We start from the raw sequence: 22,916 nt of genomic DNA on the forward strand, positions 1-22,916 counted from the left end.
AACATGTCAGGAAAAGGAAGAGGTTGAGTCCCTTTAAGAAAAATTACCTAAAGGAAATTCACTCGTCACACGATCTGGATATTTGAAAGAGATAAAAGAAACTAAGTTAGATTAAGGGGTTGATCTAGAGAAGAAATGAAGAAAGGTAGACAGTACCATATATGATGGAGCAAACTGAGCCAGTGTTTAAGATAAAATGTTCTTTCCAGGTATTCATATCATGAATTTTAAGCACAGTTTCTCAAGATAGACTAAGGGAGCTATTTTTTACTCCAATTGAAAAGAAAATATAACAATATAAACAAAAGGAGAAAATATTGGAAGTTCTTAGAATACAAAAATTAGTTGTTGAATAGATGAATAATTTAAGTTTAAAATAAAATAGCCAAATGTAAACCATGTTATTCTAAAATTATTTTTTTCTGAGCAATAATAGAAAAAAAACATAAAAATAAACCCAGGTGCATATTTGTAGAATATTAAAAGAATACTTGAAGAATATTAGAATTCTAGAAAACTATTAAGGGACTACTGTTGACTGTGTTTTCTGCACAAGACTGTAGGTTCCATGAGAACAAGAATGTGTCCATGCTATGCTGCTTACCACTATGCCACCAAGCCTCGTACAGCACTTAAAACATAAGAGACACTCAATTCAATGGATGGATGGATGGATGGATGGATGGATGGATGGATGAGTAAATGGATTAATGCCATCATGCTCAGGTTTTTATTTAAAAATCTTCTATTGTTTGTACCTCTGATGCAATTTCACCCTTCATTGAGAGTAAAATTAAATATTCATGTAATTATTTTCAATACAGAATGGCATTCTAAGAAGATTTTTCTATTGTCTTTAAAGGTCACATGAAAAGAGACCTTTAGCATTTGTTCCCCGTTGCATAACAGATCATCACTACCATCTGTTGACAGTTACCTGAGTTGCAAAACGTCAATAGTGAGCATGGCTCGTCAATTCAACCTATTATAATAATGGTAACTGTAACACACCATCATTGAATGGTATAGAAACATACACACACACACACACACTCACATGCAAGGGGTAAAAAATAATTCTCCTATATAAGAAATGACCTTATTTGTCCAAGACTTTGATACAACCTTGTCCTACATAGAGATCTGAAATAAAGATGGTTTTTAAATGAGAAGGAATTCAAAATTATTTCACTAGATCAAAGCTCTTTTATACATTTTCCTCATTTTTTTACAAGAATATCCTTGAAGATTAGCACAGATTTCACTCTAAGCTTGAGCAATGCAGGGATTATGCCTTAGTTATCTTTGATTTCCCACAGCAGCTATTAGAGTCAAAGACATATATACTGTGAAGTTATTGAAGCTTAAGCTTCAGGGTCCCTCACTTGCATGGGCCTCTTTCAAGGCCTAAATTTGAATTTGTAATTTTTTTCTTTTTTATAGAAAGTCTTCAAGTTATATAGGCTTCAGGTCTCGCAAAACTTGAATCTACTCTTCAGTACAGTGCACCTTAAATAGTAGGTGCTGAATAAATGCTTGCTGAATTAAGTTGAAGTTCATGAGTAACGTGCTTTATAACTTTTTTATGATTTACAAATGCATATGGTATGATTCACTTTAATATTAGAGCTCTATCACTAACTCAGTCAATAAATAGGAGATGTGACTAGAAGTTTAATAAGTAATTCTTGCATTTCTTAAAATATTTAGCACCAACACTATAAGCCAACCTAGGAATATTTATTTGTGAATTCAGAAGCACTATTCTACTCATGGGTCTTTCCATTGGATACACTTTGTATTACTTTATGTCTCTGAACATTCATACATACTCATGTTTACTTTTTAAAATGTGCTTTCTTTCCTCAATATTTAACTCAATTATAACTTTAAGTCAGACCTGAATATAAACTTTTAATTTTTCTCACATTTGTAACATCCAACTAACCTCACAAATAATCAAATAACTATGACACTGTATTCCAAAACAGAACTTTTCTCTCACAGCAAAAATTATCTCAGCCCCCTTTTGAAAATCACCTATTTAATTTTCCCCCTACTCTTTTTAGAGGGCTTCAAGTTTAACATGTTCATAGTTTCATTTAAGAAATAAATAGAAAAAATGAGAGATCAAGCAATTGGTTATGATGTTATTAAATAGTATAGCAAAGCTTACATCAATCAAAATAGAGATCATTTGTTTGCATTTTAATATCTAATATTTTAACTTTTTCTTTGTCCAAACGATAAAGGATCATAGAAAAAATAGAAAAAATTGAAAAAATAGAACATGGACAGCTTATAAGAATATAAGTGATGCTTTAGTCGGTCAGAAATGTTTTCAATCAGTGGCACTAAGCAGCTAACACAAGAATGACTATTCATTACAACTTGAACATCAAATGATTAGGATCGTTTCCCTGTAGGCACAGTGGACTCAATATTTAAACATGAGAGACAGAGAGAGGGGATTAATTAATTTTTTGAAACTTTGTTGATTCTGATTGTGGATCCTAAAAACACTTTTCACGATTTCGATGACTCTTTTGAAATGTAGTTATTTCTATTACTTAATCATATTTTTAAAGCTCCAAAGTATTTAACTTAGAACTCAAATTAAGGATTCAGTGAAAAAAATCTATATGCTTTTATTCATAATTTGGCAGGAAGGAGTTCATTTATTTAGCTGCTTCTTATTAGAGGGACTTTCATCCTCCTCGTCATTGTAACTATCCTCCTATGGACTCCTCACAGCTCTCTGACATCTCTGCTGATACGTTTAACTTGGAATACAATAAAAATAAGTCTCAGAAGGATATCTTCTGTTTTGCCTTTATCTAGCTTGGAAGGAATGAAAGCATAAGTGGATGAAAAATGTATATTTACATTTGCAAACCAAATAACTGCTTGCCATATCCTATGAAGTGTTAAATGAATATTAATAGAAGGATTGTATTATTTTCTTTCTTGTTTATAAAATAATGGGGGTGGGGGAAGAGGGGTTTTCTGTTATGATCATACACAGTTTCCCCAGATTTCCATGAGATTGCATCTTGTTGGAGACTGCAGCATATGTCCTGGTAGTTCCATAGATGAACAGAAAAAAGAACTTGAAAAAGAATCACAAAACGTGCTTATTCACAGTCTATATTATTCTGCAAATGGGATAGAAATGTGTTAAATGTTATGGTGCCTGGAATTTTATGCAGTCTTTAAAAGGAATGAAAACATCCTTAATTCATACCAAACATTCAAGATTTATGTTAATTTTCTGCTTTAATCACTACTATGTTCGAATGAGCTTACTTAAAAAACAAAGACACTCTGAGGTAGCTTTAAAACAAGAAATGGTTTTGAAATAGGAACTTTTAGTCAACTTAATGTTATGCATGAGATGATTTTTTTCATATAGACTTAATTGTATTGTGACACACAAGTTCTTCAATAAGCCACAGCTTAAAATTGCAGAAACCGTCCCTCAGGGACACATCACTGGCAGATGCAGATTGCCAAGGTCAATTAAACTGATGTAGCTGTGCTGTCATATATGTAGAAGAGAAACCCACAAGCATATGACAAGTATATTTCTCAGTATTTATAAAAAGATGTTAAGAATGTTATATTTTAGTACATAAATATAAATGAATTCTCCATAAACAATAAAACAATATAACAGAAATCATAATGAAGAAGGATTATTAGTATTCTTTGGAGAGTTTGAGATGCTATAAAACAATGGGGGGAATAAAAAATTTCAACATTTATAATAAAATGATATCTTGAAAACAGATGAATTCATCAATGTGCTTGTTGTTTAATTTTACATAACGTATTAGCCAAGAGGACCAAAGCACAATGAAACAAAAAGGCGAGCTGAGGCAATAATCTCAGTAAATCAGAGCTGAAAGCAAAATCTCAGCAAGAGCAAATAAATTCTAATTACGGGGCCAGGATATCAGAGCTGTGTTTAAACAGAATAACCTGGGGTAAGGAGGGGACAGAACCACAGAATGCCTTCAACTAAGAATATCAAGTCCGGTTGGCACGAGCTTTGTTCTCACACCTCCCTTCTGCCTCTGAGTATTCGAATCAATATGCTGTCCATTCCCAAACACAATGGAGCGGACAATGACAATTCATCATTTTCTTTCTGTAAACCCCTCAAAAGTCAACCTTGATACTGTACCTTCCTGCTCCTACAGAACCTCAAGTACCTCTGATTCTTTTTAGACTATTGTCTTTCTCATATTCTCCTCTCTCATCTTCTATGTTGAAAAACTGGTCTTAACCTGGTTCTCTCATCTCACTGCCATTCTTACATCTTCTTTTATCTAATTTCTGGAGTAATTTACACTACGTACATTTTTTACCACCCACTTATTCCTTCCAGTGTATCCCTCTTATGAAAATATGGTCTCTATGGTCACCAAATTCCGTGACTTCAGTTCTCCTCCTTTTTGCCTTTCTATAGCATCCAATATCCGAATCACGGTAATTTTGATCTCCTTCTCTGATTTGCAGAATGCTACTCTATCCGGACTCTCCTTCTTTTTAAACTGTCCTTAGGCTCTATCTGGCTCCTCCTCATCGTGTCATCATCCTCTTCCCAGCTCTCAAATATTGTCTACTACACTTTTCTGTGTCAGAAAATATAGTTGTCTTGTGCTTTTAACTTCATCTCTCTGGAAATGATCTCAAACACTACCTTCTGCTTTTTTATTCTGACACTTCTAGCTGCCTGTTAGAGATTCCAGTGTGGATGCCTTACTGTCCCTTCTAAATGGTCACATCTAAAACCCAGTTCACAAGCTTCCTCTGGGATTTTCACATTTCACAATTATTAGTAAGCTTGCTTTTTCACGTCTCCTACTCATTGTGACCACCAAAGCTTCACTGAAACTCTTATCACTAAGATGATCCAGATTGCCACAGGCAGTGACCCTTCCCGTCATCACCTCACTTCAGGAACTAGGGTGGGGTGGGGTGAGACACCCAGAGAACAAGATTTAAGAAGGTCCTTAGGCTCAAGATCGTGCAAGGGCAGGTCGGTGCCTCAACTGTCTCACCCTACGCATGGCACTGTCTTCCTTGATTTCTCAGTAGCATTCAACAGATGACCACTTCCTCCTCATAAAAGTCCCTTATCTTGGCTTCCACTGCTGCTTTTTCCTATTCTTCCTTCTCAAAAAAACCTAGAAATAGATCTTAATCTTGGCATAATCTTTGAATCTTTTCTCTCCACTTATCTCAGCATGCAGTCAGTTACCATGTTCTAACAATTCAACCAAAGGAAATTCTCTCCTAGTTACTTCTTACATCTCATTTATATCTTCCTCACCTAATGAAGAATGTTAAGGAAAGCAATCAGCATTCATTGATCCCTTGTGTGAGGCAGACATGATGCTGACTATTTCCATACAGTAGTCTCATTTAGACCACAGCACAACTCTTTAAGGTAGGTATTAGCATGCTAAATACAGCCAAGAGGTGGTAAAGCCAGTATATGAATCCAGTTATTTCTCACGCCAAAGCTCTCCTTGCCACTGACCCTTGGTGTGAGGGAAAGAAAAAGCCAGGAATAGGCCAGAAACAGTCTCTTAAAGTTTCACTCTTGGGAACCATGGGAATAATTTAAATGAAGCAGATTGGGGTTGGAGGGGCAGCAATTATCTTTCTTGTAGGTCTTATTTCCACAATTAGAGAATCAGCTCATTGTAGAGAATAAACCCAAGTATTTTCCAAAAGCTTCCCAAAGCTTCTAAAGAAAGTCTCTACAGTGACAAACACACTGATTAGAGAAGAATAGGCACTTGGCTAATTTCTTTTGATTGATTTAACTATTTGACTTTCCTACTGCTATGGTTAAATAATGCTCAGTTTGGATATGCTTGTAGAATTCAGGCAGTGTAAAAGTACAGATTTAATTTTCTTTCCCTCCATGCCCAAGACAAGCTTAGGCTCCCCAAGTTAAATACAAAAGATGGATGTCAATAATAGCCTGTAGCAACTCCTTTTGTTTTACTTGTATTCTATAGGGAGTCTCATTCTCATTTCCTAAACTGACCAACTAATCAATTCAGAATTAAAATTGTCTAAGCACTTCACCTTGATTTGCTTATTTCTCTGCAATAATTCCGTCTATTTAAAACACTAAACTCCTTGAAGATTTGATTTCATTTTCTCTGGAAGAGATCTCCTCAAGGAGGTCAGTGTCCTTGAGGAAAATATATGGGGATTGTTTTCAAATTCTCAGTTGGATTCCCAAATGCTGCACTTTGATTTGCTTATTTATATTCAATGATACCATCTACTTAAGACTACAAACTCCTTGAAGGAATAGATCATCCTTTAATCTGATTTGGACCATAATCATCATAATTCTATGCACATTTGGGTGCCTAATACCTCTTGATAATTAGGAGACAGTGAAAAAAGTGGAAAGGCTACTGAAATATTTTATGTATACTTCTCAGTGAAAGAACTTTTTAAAATGCTGGATGATACCATCAAGTGATATAAATAATTACAGAAAGGGGTTAAAAAATGTTTAATATAAAATCCTCATTTGCTGCATTTAAAGCATAAATAAAAACAAATAGAAAGCCAGAAGTAAATTACACTACTTGTGAAAACAATATTATTAAAATATAAGTGAATACTGAAAAATATTTTAATTAACAAAATAAATCAAATGGAAAAGATTTCCTAAATAGAGCTTTAAAAGTAAGTCTATGTGTGTTTGACTGCCATGACTAATTATGTATCCATGTAATGTGTGTTCAATTTGGGCTTATTTAAATAGCAGAAATGCTCATTAGCTGCAGTATATCTGTGAAGCTTCAGTAAACAGTTTAATGGTTTTTATGTTTAACCAATTTCATAAGTTCCTGTAATTTTAGCTTTAGCAGCTCATTAATGTTACTTTTTGATATCCATCTTATGACTTTTTTTTTTCCTTGTCAATCGGCTGTAGGCATACTTCAGTGCAAACTTAAAACATACAGTAGAATTTATTTTAAACAATTTTAGCACATAAGTAAATGCACGATTCAAAAATACAGCTTCTTTATATAGAGTACTGGTTGTATTACCATGCAGTCAAGAGCTATCTTTGGTATTGACAAAGGCTATATTCAATAGAATTCATGATGATAATAATGACAAACATTTATCGAGTGCCCCAGGAACATGTGGTTGGTTTGGGATGAGGCAACGTACATGTTATCTCTCTGGATCTTCACAGAATAGGTGTTATTTTAATTTTATAGCTGAGGAAACTGAGACTAAGTTACACAGATCACATTCTCAGGATTTGAACCTAACTACAAATCCGCCACAGCTGTACCAACTGGGAATACCTTCAGAGGCATTTGGAGATAAACACCTAGACCTTAGTAGAGGGCCCTACACCTTGGAATTAGATACAGTCACATGATGGACGAAATTCTAGAGAAAGAACACAAACCTGGGTTAAAATAGAATGAACCATTTATTTTTTAAAGTGGCAGCAATCACAACCCGAACTAAAGCCAGAAGAGGAATCATCAGAGTTTCATGAGAATCAAGATGTTTCTGAGCCATACAGCCAAGAAGTGATCATTTCAAGAAATGTCAGGTAGGTAACCAGATTTGGGGATCTGGAGTTCAATGAGCAGTAAAAAGATGACATGTGCAGGTAAATGATGAAGGCAAAAGGCAGAATAAAAGGGGTTAAGGAGAAAGGATTTGACACAGACAGCAAGGCAGTGCATACAGGATGTTCTTCTGGGACTTTAATAATGATTGCATAGGAAAAAAATACGGTACTAGCTTGCATTCGTTCATTCAATTAGCAAATATTGTCTGCTGTGTACTAAATCCAGCTGTAGGCACTGTAGTAAACCATAGATAAGGGAACTGTCCTTGTGGGATGTACATTTCAGTTGGCAGAAGATAAAAAATAAAAGGTAAACAAGTAAGTGAACTATATGATAGTGAAAATGGCTATGAAGAGAGATATATCAATGAGAGTGTTATGAGGTGAGGGGGCTGAGAAATGGAAGATCATGGTGGGGATGGAGGGGCACAGAGGGCTCTTTGATGAGATGACATCTGAGCTAAAACAAAGGATAAGAATGAGCCAGCATGTGAAGACCTTGAGGCAGATCATTCCAGGCAGAGGGAACTGTTACAGAGGAGTTAGAATGAGCTGAAGTTGATGTACTTGAAGAGTAGAAGGGAGGCTTTATGTGAGTGGAAGCAAGCAAGCAAGAGAAGAGGAGAGGGGGCCTAGAGATAGGCAGAGGGCTGATCAAGGAGGGCTTCATAAGCTGTGGGAAGAATTTTATTCTAAATAAAGTAGGAAACCACTAGAGGGTTTGGAACAGGGGAATGAAATGATGTAATTCCTGTTTATAAAGCTGATTCTGGTAGGATTATAAGGAAGCAAGAGTAAATGCAGGGTGACCAGTGAGGAAGCTACTATTTTCAATGCAAGTGAAAGTATCAAGCATCTGACCATTCCCTCAACAGAAGGAGGACTTGCTGGCCTTCATGTGATACTTTACATAAACATTGCTTTCATATGCTTTTCTCTTAACTGTGAATTTTCTGTAGGAGTATTAGAATAAAGCAATCATTTCATTCTATTCATCCCAACATTTATCCATCTCTTCATTCATCCATTTATCCATTCATTCAGTGAACCCTTGAGATTGTGCTGGGTACTTAAGGTTAAAATATGAATAAGTTACCCTGCAGTCCTACTGTTAACATAATTTAGAGTATATAAGGTGTATAGCTTGAAATAGGAGAAGAGCAGGAGCCAAAAAGGAGACACAAAATTAATTATATGTTTCCCTCTGTGTGTGAGGGGAACATATTTTATTGACATGGCCCTTTAGATTTCCGGTACCCACCAACTTTAGAATAAAATTCAGATACTTTAGCCTAACACTAAAACATTTTGTGAATTAGCAATGATACATTTCTCCACCTTTACTATTTCTTGTTGTGTGCATTGTGATCTAGCCAAAGGAATTACCACTTGTAGGTATCTAGCCTGTTCACTGTGATGAAATGTGCTTTCCCGTCTCTAGTCTCTTAATTCCTGCCCAGTCCTCATCTCTATTACCAGTGCCACTGCCTCCATAAAAACTTCTTTGATGCTTACAACTGGAAGTCATCTCTCCACCCTGTGTGTTATGCTAGCAGTTTATCTATTTCTCCTTGAGTCTATCTAATGGCATTTTGCATTTTTCCCTCTCTATTAGACTGCAAGCTCCTGTAGACAGGGACAATGTATTTTTTTTGTGTGTGTGAACCCAGGAGAAACTAACCCAGAATCTTGTAAACTCAATAAATATAGAATGAAAGAATGGGAAATAAGGTCCCACAAGTATGTAGGAGGGCGGATTAGAAGGGTGTTAAAATTAAATTGAAGCATTTGGTTTCAATCCCACCATCAGGGGAGAATAATTTTAGATTCTAAACTATGAGAGTAATGCAATGATACTGGTGATGTAGTAGCTCATTTGGCAGCAGTGTGCAAATACAGGGAAAACATTGGGCCATGTTAAACAAAGTGAATTGTCAATACGCTTTTCAGAGGTCTTGGAAAATCATTGGATGTTCACTGAACATAATATGCTTGACACTCTTTCGTGCACTTGTATGGAAAAAATGGCTGTGTAAATGAAAGTCCTTTGAAAACATTTAAAAAGCTTCATAATTACAAAATATTATAAGAATGGCTAGCATGGAAAAAAGGTTGGCACTGGATAGCATTAGAACATATAAAGCTTAGGCGAGACCTCTGAATTTATGTTCAAGTAAGTGCTGGCTTTCACCTCCAGCAATGCCAGCACATTCGAGACACCTAATAAATTACATGTGCATATTACATTTGAATTGGGTAGCTTCCATACTGGGGGGCTATCTATTAAATATGATTCAATGTAATTTTCCAACTGATGAAATTACAACTTACATGTATGTAGGTCAATATCTAATTTAACCAAAGACTATTTTAAATAGGTATATTGTCATTTTTATCTTGTGATTTGAGCCAAGAATACAAATGCAAAGTAATTAACAAAAATAATCTGTAATACCAAATACATATTACTAAGAACATTAGTATACAATATACGTCATTACTAAATTTATAATTTCACTATATTTTACATCTTGATTTTACATCTCACAGCAGCAGCTTATTGTAGTTTAACACTTCACAAGAATATTAGGTTTCAGAATAAACCTTAAGTATACCATAAGCTAACTAGTATTTAAAAGACAAATATAATAGGCTATGGTAAACAAAGCTCTGGACATGTATTATACTCACTCTATGTTGAATAACATTTTCCTATGTTTTAAAATTTCTGTTCTCTGAAACAATTATGTTATTTTGTCCATTTTCTACCTTCTTTCCCCAGCAAAACTTGTTACATGCCACTGCTCTACTTCTTGTATGTAATCTTTGATTTGATGGAAAAGTACTGATTTATCCACTGTCTCCCTGTAAGAATGCATATGATATCAACCACTAGTGAAACCTGGAAAACAAAGATAAGGGAAGGCTCTGAACAGAGCTATTCACTGGGGAAACAAACCTATTCCTATGCAGTTATTAGAGGGAAGTAAAATAATTACAGAAATATCATGTTGTGCTTCAAATGGATGTCTAAGGCAGTTGTAAGTGATGTGATGTTGAGTCCAAATCACTTTCAACACTGTTATCAGTTTGACCTCCCTCCTCATCACCTTCACCCGTTTAAAATAATTCCAAAGAAAAACTGTGCAAAGATTCCATTATTTTGGATGGTTACTCTGCAGACATGCCAGTACTTGCTTTAAATCCTACCACTTTATCCTCACTCTGCACAGTGTATTCTATAATAGAAAGACAATAAATCTTTCAGCCAGAAAAAAAATCTGACAATTAGGACAATTTTTAAGAAAATATGTACAGTTTTACTATTGGTTTCCTGAGAATGCTTCTTGCCTAAAATACAGTTAAAAGCCAGACAATGTACAGGGAAGGCTAAAAAAGGATTCATTCTCATCACTGGGCCAACGATACAAAGGATATACCAATCTTTTATTACTCAGGCATTATGAAATGAAACGGTAGCATCAGGAACAAAATGCATTAGTGAAAGGGGGAAGGTACAGAACCATGGATTAAAACTGTCTTGATGCCATGTCCTCCAAAGATATTTACCACCTAAAAAGCGGCAATAACAAAAGCTGATTTTTTTCCTCTTCATAATATGGTAGGTGAGATCCTTCTGGATTTCCAAATACCACATGTCCTCTTTCATCATACTTTTAAGAAGTTGTTATCTAAAGTACAAGTTATAACAGCTTTTATTCATTAATTCAATCAATGAATAACCACGGTTCTGGGCACTAGGTTATGACAGTGAAAAGACAGACAAATGATAGATAATGATTCCTAATGTCTCTTTTCAATCAGAATGTTCTTAGTTCTCGTCCTATTTCCAGTTGTTGAATGGATTAGCAAATCCAAACAACACACATCACCATTTCCCTCAGATCTGTTCTGTCTGCTGCATTTGTGAGTTCTGTAGGCATCATGAACATCTGATCAGATTCCCATGCTAGATACTCCATATTCCACCCCTTTACCAGATGACCAAACCCTGACTGTCTACGTAAAAAATATGTCTGGATTCTGAATGTTCTTCTGCAGTTCTATGGCCTTTAACTTAATCTGGGCCTTAATTAGTAGCCACGCAAACTGACGAAAACAGTCTTTTAACTGGTTTCATCGATACTATTCTGTCTTAATCCCAGGCCACCTTGGAGCAACATGCTTATTCCACACTCCTGATGCTTCCTTCCATGTGGGGAAACAATTATTGGTATAACACTCGCGGTGTCTCTCTGTATCTTACTCACCTCTCTTAGAAAAGCTGAATTCAGTAGTTATAATTAGTGGATCTGGAAGAAGAAATTAGGCATGCATGACACACCCTTGTCAAGCCTATAGCTTGGCAGCTGCCCAGTTGAGCACAGGTTGTCTCCCTCCCTGAACACTGAAAATCTTACTGCTGCAGCTTCCCAACAGGGCACCTGCAATTGTTGGATCTTACCTGTGACTGGTGAGTAACTTTGCTTATTTCAGGCATCCAATACTAGGAAACACACTTGTCTTCTGATATGAACCACCTCAAAGGTGACTTCATGGTTTCTAACTCCCAACTATTTGAAGAATATTACAAATGCTGCAAACCCAAGCAGAGATAAGGAAGATCCATCACCTACCAGAATTACCTCATTAACATAAAAATCTCTCCCAGGGGCTTCCCTGGTGGCGCAGTGGTTGAGAATCTGCCTGCCAATGCAGGGGACACGGGTTCGAGCCCTGGTCTGGGACGATCCCACATGCCACGGAGCGGCTGGGCCCGTGAGCCACAACTACTGAGCCTGCGCGTCTGGAGCCTGTGCTCCGCAACAAGAGAGGCCGCGATAGTGAGAGGCCCGCGCACCGAGATGAAGAGTGGCCCCCGCTTGCCACAACTAGAGAAAGGCCTCGCACAGAAACGAAGACCCAACACAGCCATAAAGAAAGAAAGAAAGAAAGAAAAATTAAAATGGACATTTCTTTAAAAAAAAAAAAAATCTCTCCCATATTTAAACCCCCTCATTTGTCACCTGGGTGTCTATAGGATAAAATTCAAAACCCCTGGCTTAGCATATAAGTCTCTTAACTCCACATAAATTTGTAGCCAAATTTCCTGCCATCTTACCCCTACCCACTTCCCACCTTATCTTATCATACAGCATCTGCTCCAGCTAAACAGACTTTCTCACTATTGTCTGGTCACCTGAGGCCATTCATCAGCTTGTACTTTGTGTATGAATATTCCCTCTAACAGAGAAACTCCTACTCAAGCCCTAAAACCCAGTCCAAATATCATCTCAAATTAGCACATTATGCTACAATTTATGTATTTACAAGCCTGTTTCTCTCATTAGCCCTTGAGTCCCTGGAAGGCAAAGACTCTCTTTTACTCATGCTTGTATTCTTAGTGCCTGGACAGGGCCTATAAGATATTTGGATATTATAAAATGTTCATTGCATGAAAAATAATGAGAGAATGAATAGTAAAAATCATAAAATTAAAAGTTCAATTTTAGAAATAAAAATGAAAAATTCAGACCTTCATTTATAAAGATGAGAACATGCATGAAATAAGTAGGCTGATGACAACTTTCTAAAGACATGCTGTTTTTTTTAATATAGCTTTTAAAAATGACTGTAAAATGACTACTTAATCTAACAGTATGGTGTTGAGCAAGTTGCATAATCTCCCCGTGGCTCCCTCCCTTCCACCCCCATTCCACCTGGAAACTCCTACACATCACTCAGCCTTCAATTTACAACCCACTTCCTCTAGGAAGTTTCTCTGAACCTTCAGACTATGTTTTGCGCTTCCCTAGGACTCTAAACTGCTCCCAGCACAATTGATTAAACTGCATTCCTGGAGGCAAAGTTTGCATTCACCTTTTCCACACGTTATCCCCAGAATACAGCCCAGGGCCTGGAATAGCAGGCCAGCAAAAGTCATTATCTATACCACTCTCTCACGCTGTCACATCTCACCCCTCCCCCTCCCCATGGACATATATACACTACCAAATGTAAAATAGATAGCTAGTGGGAAGCAGCCGCATAGCACAGGGAGATCAGCTGGGTGATTTGTGACCACCTAGAGGGGTGGGATAGGGAGGGTGGGAGGGAGGGAGATGCAAGAGGGAAGAGATATGGGAACATATGTATATGTATAACTGATTCACTTTGTTATAAAGCAGAAACTAACACACCATTGTAAAGCAATTATACGTCAATAAAGATGTTTAAAAAAAAAAAAGTCATTAGCTAAACAAATAAATCTGTGAAATTAGGAGTCTAGAATACATTATCTCTTAAATCCCTTCCAGCACGTTTGGAAATGTATGTAAGGAAAACTTCAACGCAAGTTACTGTATTGTAACATATCCATAAGTTACACTGGACTGACAACTTTATTTTTCAGTTCTTTCTCATCCATTCTTAGTTGTATTAATCATTAGTGAGGCCCTTCCTCTAACACTTGTGCCATTAGTTAAAAAGTTCTCCGATCTATCAGTAAAGTACAGTATTCCTTAACCTGTTCTTTGAAACTATATTGTAAACATTTCTGTTTATAAAAATGCATGCAACAGGGATAATCTGACCAATTATGACACATTTTCAACTTGGTACTCCATTCTTTCCCCTTCCTCTTTATTTTTGGTAAGGCAGAAGAGGAATGATGAAAGCTGAGGGCCACAAAGAGTGGACAATTGTTCAAAGAAAAGTTTGCTGAATCTCTAAGTGCCATGAGTGGCTTCTGAAGGACATACTTTATTGTTTGAAAAATGAAACATATTGGTTAAAAAAAAAAAGGGGTTATTAAAATGCCTCAGTGTTCCCACTTCCATTAGAGAAGTAGCATATAAGTAACATTTTAATAAGGAAAAAAACAAATCAAACATACTGATGCCATGTCTTTTCAAGCACAGGTAACTATTATTATTGGGCACTTGACTCATCCAGTGCTCAGTTTAAAACACCTTTTCTAGGTTTTTCCCAACACCTAAAATAATTGAGGAAAAAATGGGCCCACTTGAAAAATTCCTGAATATCTGCACTGTCACAGTCTCATGCACACCATTTCTTGCCTACCTCGCAATTTCTAGCTCTGGCTTAGGCCAGAACAAGGCAAACTAACCCATGGCCTGCATCTTTTCTCAGGGTAGGAGGCAAGTGAATCAAACTACACTTGAAGCTAGTACTGGCAGAACCTTTTATTTACTCCATGAGGTTTTGAAATAATTTTCTGAGGGAACTGGTAAGCAGTTTTAAAGCCTCTCCACCACCATCCCCCTCCCTGCACCCCCCCCCAAAAAAACCTCACTCCCTTATGGAACTAATTGCAACTAATGCTATGAAGGAAGTTGCTTTCTGAGGGTTTCCTTAAATCTTCAGAAAGAACTGGGCTTCGTGTTTCCTTGTCTCTAGTGAGATGAGCAGGAAGAAAACGTAGGCGCTGGGTGAAGTGTATAAACTCCTTTCCTAGAAGAAAAGCCAGGCACTCCCTGCTACGCCCAGAGAGTTCAGTCACCTTGTGATTTGCTCTCCTGAGCAGTGCTGCGCAGCGTTATCCTGAGTCAGCTTTACACACCATTCATCCTATCTTTCCTTCCAAAAACAAAGGTTTTTAATCTTAGTTAGCTCATACCCTAATTTTCAAATGCTTAAGAGCTCAAACTTAGTATCCTCTGAAGTGCTTCTCTTTCCACTTTAAGATAAAAGTGAGCAAACAAACCAAAAATCTGGCCCAGTTTTACCATGTTGAAGAGGAAAAAAACAAAGATATTAAACATATCCTCTGCTCCTTATGTACTTGATTTATGAAAACCCAAAATGGAGTTTTCTAACTACTAAAAATTAGTTGAAAGAAAATTCCTCTCAGTGGTATGAAAATCATCAGAATTGATAATAAAACATTTTTAAAACATGTGATACAGTTACAAGCTGTGTAATCTTTTTTCTGTAAGTAAAAGTAACCAAATATAGGACACATTTTCTCGTTTAAAAAATCATACATTGTAAGAGCATCTGCTTCAGTTATTTTATAAAGACATGTGGACGAAGCCTGCGGGGCCCCAAATGAAGTCCTAATTTTCAAATGCTTTTACTCCTAGACAACATTCATAACGTCATAAGGGTGTAATATAACTCAATTTAATTATTAAAATATGACTTTGTTACACAAGCATAATATCTAAAATGTGCGAGATGCTTGCTCACTATGTGCTTGACATATACCTAAGTGCTTTACATATATTATTAATTTTTTAATTCTTAAAATAACTCTAGAAGGTAGATGCTATAATCTTCCCTCTTAAAAGATCAAGACCACAAGACCACGGAGTATGAAGAGACTAAGGGAGCCAGATTTCCAGCTGGGTAGCCTGACTCCAGAGCCCCTGCTCTGAGCTGCTCTACCAGACGGACTCTAATTAGTGTCATATTTATTGGATTATAAAGAGTGCAACAATTTACGCCAAAACAGGGAAAAAAATCAATAGCAATAGAAAAACAGAACTACTTGTCTGACATTTATGCTTTCTAAGAAAAGTAAACCAAACTGACCCCACAACAGGAAAAAATAACAACTAGGTGTAATAAAATTAATATCTTAACATGAATCAAGTCAAGCCAAATGCACAAATATATATTGTGCATCTATTATGGGTACAATAATATGTTGGCCACTATTGGGACTACAACTTACTATAAAGGCACAGTCTATGCCTTTTTGAGGTTTACAATCTAATTGGAAGATAAATTGTAATAGGTTCTGGAAGATGAAAACATCTGGAAGATGAAAAATAGCTCTTTTCAAAGTGGACATTTCAAAAGAATGAGAGGATGACGTGGTGTAGTGTATGAAAGAGGCACAGAGGTCATGGCATAGGCTAAAGTGCCTTCCTTCAGTTGTCTGAAAGCATAGTCAAAGACACATAAAACTATGTCAACTAGATCTCCTAGGAATGTGAGGACAAGGCGACTGTTATCACCTCCATTGGAAAAATGAAACTGTGAGGTCAGTGAAAATGGTAACGCATTCTCCTTATCAATTCCAAACCAACAGTGAAGATATGCACGCTTTCACAACTGGCAGTTTGGTCCAAAGCAGAAAGAGAAGGGAATAAAATAAGGAAAAAGTCTCTTAAACTTGACATTGTCCAAACAAACAAAAAGAGGGAAAATTCAATTCCATAAACACTGACGTTGGTGTTTAATAGAAGAGGAGACTTCCTATATTATGAAATACACACTTTTAAAATAAATAAATAAATGTTTAATAATTTCCAGTGAAGGGCAATATTTGTGGAGTAGAAATGCCAGTTAAAGGTAGCTTGTGCTTAATTTACTGACAGCCTTTAAAATCAGTCTTCAATACTAAAATCCAAATTTGAGGTGATTTGGAATCTTACATACTTAGAGAAAATGGATGAGAATTTTGAAAATGTGGAACCACTCTCAGTTTTTCATAGGAAACATATTAAATAAGGCTAAGACTTTATCATACCAATCAAATTAGAAATTGGACACCACACTGCCTTTAGAATTTGGACAGTAGTTAATGAAGGATTCAATTAAATTGTGCTCATAATAAGCACACATATATTCCATGCACAGGGATGTGGAATAGAGTCTTTTGTTCTTATTTCCCACTTACTGCTACAATCCAAAAAAAAGAGAAATAAAATAGAATTAAATAAGATAATGATGATTACTTATAATTGTTACAAGCCTTAGGAACAATGAAATAATTAGCAACTGTAATCCAAGGATATTATACAAATTTGTTTTATAAATTTGACGTACTTTTCTTTAAGCTATTGAGGCACTTACTATTTTTCTGACATGAAATATTTATTACAGATATATTGGGTGCTTAATACTAAATAAAGTTATTTTATATTCTCCTTTGCGAAACACACAAATTAAGGGACTTGCAAAAGTGATGCAGTATATCAGAAAAAAATAAGATTAAAAATTTAATTTTCTGCAAGTTCCCAACTTAGTTTACCTTTACAAATACCTATTATTGATATAATTGAGACACTACAATTTCATTTCACTACTATTTTCATTTAAAATATTATTGTAATCAGACAATGCTGAGTATAAATTACCACTGTACCTTATATGTACTCTGTCAAGTTTATTTCATTCCTTGAATTCTTCAGCATATATTTACATAATGCATTCACCAAGGACTTTCTAAATTAACCGCTTTGGAATTCACCCTGTATTAGATACTGGGAGGAACAGTTCAACAGGGAACAGTGGAACGTAAAGTCAGGCACGTAGTATACATAAAATCATTTGCTGAAGTTCTCAAGTACTAAGGAGTAGGCGCTTCATCCTATTGTGTAGGGTAAAATTGTTGAATTTAATGAAAAGTAAAACTGGAATTAGATATCTGAATCTGGGATACCATTTTTGGACTTTAGTGATAGGAGAACTATGGTATGATAGCGAACTTGAGAAGAAATCTGCCTTAAGGAAACCTGATGAGGTGATCCTTCCTTACTTTGGGCATATCTCTCTAAATGTATTCTTAACTTGATAAAACAACTATTTGTTTGCAGGTCTGCCTCCAACACCAGTTTGTGAGGTTTTTAAGTATAAGGAATGCCTCATTCATCTTTGTACTCTCCAGAATACAACTTGGTACCTGGCATTCACTGGAAACTCACTAAATCATTGTTACATGCATGAGCATAAATATATGATGAAATGTCTTCTGAGACACAGAGAGTGGAGAAAGAGATTGCAGAGTCATTTTACACAGAAGTGCAAGAGTGCCTACTGTAATCTAGCTATTACTTGGCACATAGAAGTTGTTCATTAAATATTTCTTACAGGAATTAATGCATGTATGAATAAATGAATGAATGAATGAATCAGTTCAGTGAAGGAATAAATATATTAAGAAGAGAAATGGGCAAAGTCTGAACTTTGGAAAGCTAGAGGAAGAAAAGCAGTCAGTGACAGTAGGAAAGGAATAATTAAAAGAAAAAGCAAGAAAGTGGAGTGTTGGACTTCCCTGGTGGCACAGTGGTTAAGAATCCGCCTGCCAATGCAGGGGACACGGGTTCGAGCCCTGTTCCGCGAAGATCCCAATGCTGCGGAGCAACTAAGCCTACGAGCCACAACCACTGAGCCCGTGTGCTGCAACTACTGAAGCCCATGCGCCTAGAGCCCGTGCTCCGCAACAAGAGAAGCCACCACAATGAGAAGCCCGAGCACCGCAATGAAGAGTAGCCCCGGCTCACCGCGACTAGAGAAAGCCCACTTGCAGCAACGAAGACCCAACACAGCCAAAAATAAATAAATAAAGTACATAATTTTTTTTTAAAAAAGAAAGAAAATGGAGTGTCATAAACAATAATAATGTGTTACAGTTTCATTTCCAAAGCACTTTCCCATTATTTCATTTTAATTCTGACAACAGTCCTGAGAGGTAGGAAGAGTATATATTATTATCATTGTTTTTTTATAGAGGAAGAAAGCTGAGGCTCAGAAAGGTTAAGTGACTCAGAAGAGAGTTTTTCAAACAGAAAGAAATATTTAACACTGTCAAATGCAGAAAATAGAATATGGACTGAAAAGATGTCACTGAGTTTGGCATGAAGTTCACTGGAGCCTGTGCAAAGTGAGGTTGGGAAGGATGGAACAAGAAGGGTAGAAAAGCAGGTTGATGTTTAAGTAAAGAGATTATAAGTAAATATATTATAATATATCATACCACATATGTAATAATCACAAAGGTACCACACATAAATCACATCACACGGGTATCAAGATGGGATAATATTCAGGGTAGAAGAGAGAGACATGAATATCTTCTTTTCTTACCCAAATGGACAACTTGCTTCCTATAAACTGATTTTCACTATACCTGATACATGTGCACATGAAAGTTTTCTTTGAAATGATTAAGATTTTAAATACCATTTAGATAAGATCTTCTTGATCAACTTCTAACAAATAATGATTCTCTCTACTATTTTTTAAATGCTTTCCATTCAAAAAGCAATATTGAATATATTTAGAAAGCAGTAGAGGCATGAATGCTATTTAATATTCCAGCTCTTCCAGCTCCCCTCTAACCTGAAAGTAGCTCTTATTAAGGTCAATATTGAAGGGCCCTCGTAAAGCAAGTAATTCTATTTGAGGAAAAATTTCCCAAGCAGTTTGTTTTTCAAGTCAGCAGGAGGGGGGAAGAAAGGAAAGTGAAGAACCATTTTTCCTTGATTTCTCTAATGTATAAGGTGTAACACATGTAGAGCACTGGAAGAAACAAACACAAGTAAATTTTGGAATAAAATACACAAATAAATTCTTAAATGACTTCGTCAAATAAGCACAAATAAATCAAATTCTCTTTTCTTCTACTTCATATTTTAAATACTAAGTTAAATCTTTCACTCTTCACACACACAGGAACATAAGCTTTGGAAAGCTGTTTTCTATGATCTTCTAAGTCACATCTACTTAAGTTTGCTTAGGAAAAGATATATTTTTCTTAATATTAGAGTTGTCAGTTGTGGAACATAAATTTAGATGGTAAAATAAATTATTTTTTGATAGGCAAATAATCAACAGAATTGCAAGTTAAATATGATTCAACTTTTTACTCAATTTTTGGTCATATGCAGAGCAGTAAGAACAGTATGATTTTTTTAGATAATAGAATGCAATTTATACGTTGTTCTTTTTTTCCTTGCTGAACTCATCAACAAATAACAAACCACACTGTGACTATGTCTACATATCACATAAACGTCTAGATGAAAAGTGACAAATTCAGGCCATCATCCAGCTATTCAAAAACATTTATCTTGATGACATTAAACATCTGGATGTTTCCAAATACCAAGATGTTTGATGTCCTGCAGATAAAATATCTTGATGAGTGGTTAAAATTTTCACTTATCTGTTGCAGAAATATGCACATTTGCAAGCATATATCTCTTTCTATTTCAGACACAAAATGTAATTTTAGCATGGATATAGTAGGAAGTTATAGGAATCGTCAGGTTTAGATTTTTTTTTCTTTAGTTACTGTTTTTCTTAATGAATCTCTGACCTAGAGAAACGTCTTTCTTTTATTTTCCTTTTAGTTAATAAAATAGTTAATTGTCATTTTGACAGCATGTAGTAAAAGGTAAAAGATTTGCAAAATGAAGGCATGGAGGTACCAAGGCTTTATATACAATGGCCCACAAAAACACTGTGTGTGGGGAAAACAACACAAAATAGTCTTAGTTGATTGACTTATTATTCATTTGGAATGCTATATAAAACATTTCCTTTTCTCATTATCTTTTTTTTTAAGCATTTTGTTCTTTCTTAGCATGTCCATTTATGCCATTTAAATGAAATGACAGGAGTTCAAACTTCCTAATTTGATAATTTTGATGTTTCTAGTGATGATTTGGCATGAAGATAGTAGTCAACATGAATTCTATTTTTGACTATTCATTAGATCCTAATTTGCTTGAATCATTGAAGATTGGCTCTTATTACTTATCTGTCACATTTTCTTACTCTAGGTCTAATTGAAGAAAAAGCTATTCTTATAGAGGAAACAAGGCAAAAATTATTACAATGTAGAACATGTATTTTGATTATAAGCTTAAAAGAAAGATTAATGTTCTTCTCAATTCCCACTACTTTAAAAATAATTCTCTATAAACATTAACCATTTCTACGTCTTATAAATCAAGATTTCTTGCATTCCATACTAGAAGAAGGAAATGAATGTTCAAGTGAAAAACAATTCCCTGAAAGCTGGAAACCATTATGGCAGTAAAATAACAGACAATTGCCTAACACATTTCAGCTCCCGAGCACTCTACCTTTAGGATCACTCAGAACTGAGCCAAAGGCACTGATGACCACATCGGCTTTCAGACGGACTATCTGATCTTCATCTTCATTCCATTTTCCAGTTTCATCTTGCTCTGTCCGAACAAACTGCACAGCAACAATTCTCCCGCCTTTTACTATAACCTTCCGTGGGGACAGGAAAGGCAAAAATTCACATTTTTCTTCCTTCGCAAGCTCCATCTAAAATGAAACAGAAGAGAGAAAAACATGAAAATGTTTCTTCTTTATTTAATATTTGATTTTTAATTCAATTATACATGCTAAAGCTTATAATGTTTAAATAAACGTGAAGTTTTTTCTTTCACCAAAGCTGAGATTCAGTTATCAGCTATTCACATTTTATAAATCACTGACTCAGGAGAGTCTTAGACTGAAGTTGTCATGTGGAATTTTATAGATCATGGCATCACAAGATACTTCTCAAGTTTTAGGTTGTGCATGCCCTACGGTTGGTGATGTGTGAGGTTTCTCACTACAGTAGCCTGGTCTCTTTACGCTTTCATTTCTGTAAGTTAAGTTCTCTTTTTAATCCTGCATTATATGAAAATAAATTCTTATTATTATTACCAGACTGTATATATCTAAGCTGGAAAAAAGTCAATAAAGTGGGTGAGCCAGTCTCTGGAAGTAAGTGGTTAGAATGGTAGGTAGGAAAATAGATTGGAGGAATTCTGTAGAACCAAGAAATAAATAAGATTTATTTTTACTTTTCGTGTAAAAATATACAGGAAAATTTCAGGAAACAAGTATGCTCCTCTTGACAAATTCCCAGTTATTCCACATATCTCACATAATTTATTGTGCCATAAAATTAGACACCCTAGTTTTTGTTTGTTTTCGTGCCCATAAAGGGATTTCTATTAAGACAGAATGTTGATATTTATTTATTCCACTTACTGTTTTGGAGGAAATCCAGGCATTTGGTAATGTGATCCTAACCAGTATGTTGAGTAGTCTTTTTCAAAAGATGTAAAAACATCCCACTAAAGAGGTTGAGAGGGTGTCGAGTCTTATTCTTTCCCTACCCCATGGAAGACAGGTAGATTGTCAGTTGACAAGTGAGGCTGAGAAAGCTGGGTGTGTAAGGCTTCAAACCAGGAATTATCTGGGCTACATCAAGATGAAAAAACTGAGCCATAGAGTAACTTGCTCAATGTTGCTCTGAAGCCATGGACCCATCTCTCAGCACTCTATCCATAACTAGCGGTTCCAAACTTTACAGTGCATCAGAATCACCTTAGAGGGCTTGTTAAAACACCACATAGGCCCACCCCTAAGGTTCCTAGTTCTGTAGGACTGGATGAGTCCTGAGGATGTGCATTTCTAACAAATTCCTAGGTGATGCTTTGTTGCTGGTCCAGAAGTGGCATTTTGTGAACTACTGTCATTTTAGATTATAGCTGTT

At 35.8% G+C, this 22,916-nt stretch overlaps 1 protein-coding gene across 2 annotated transcripts in view; it reads right to left on the reverse strand.

The window, feature by feature from the left end:
* Positions 1–22,916, reverse strand: part of DPYD (dihydropyrimidine dehydrogenase) — an 809,798-nt gene that overhangs the window by 416,360 nt on the left and 370,522 nt on the right. For both annotated transcript variants that reach the window (XM_059926787.1, XM_059926794.1), the window contains exon 11: positions 21,481–21,691. In XM_059926787.1, the coding sequence (XP_059782770.1) occupies positions 21,481–21,691 (211 nt within the window). The remainder of the gene's footprint in view (positions 1–21,480; positions 21,692–22,916) is intronic.

This window comes from Balaenoptera ricei, chromosome 1, assembly GCF_028023285.1.
Source record: "Balaenoptera ricei isolate mBalRic1 chromosome 1, mBalRic1.hap2, whole genome shotgun sequence".
Lineage (NCBI taxonomy): Eukaryota > Metazoa > Chordata > Mammalia > Artiodactyla > Balaenopteridae > Balaenoptera > Balaenoptera ricei.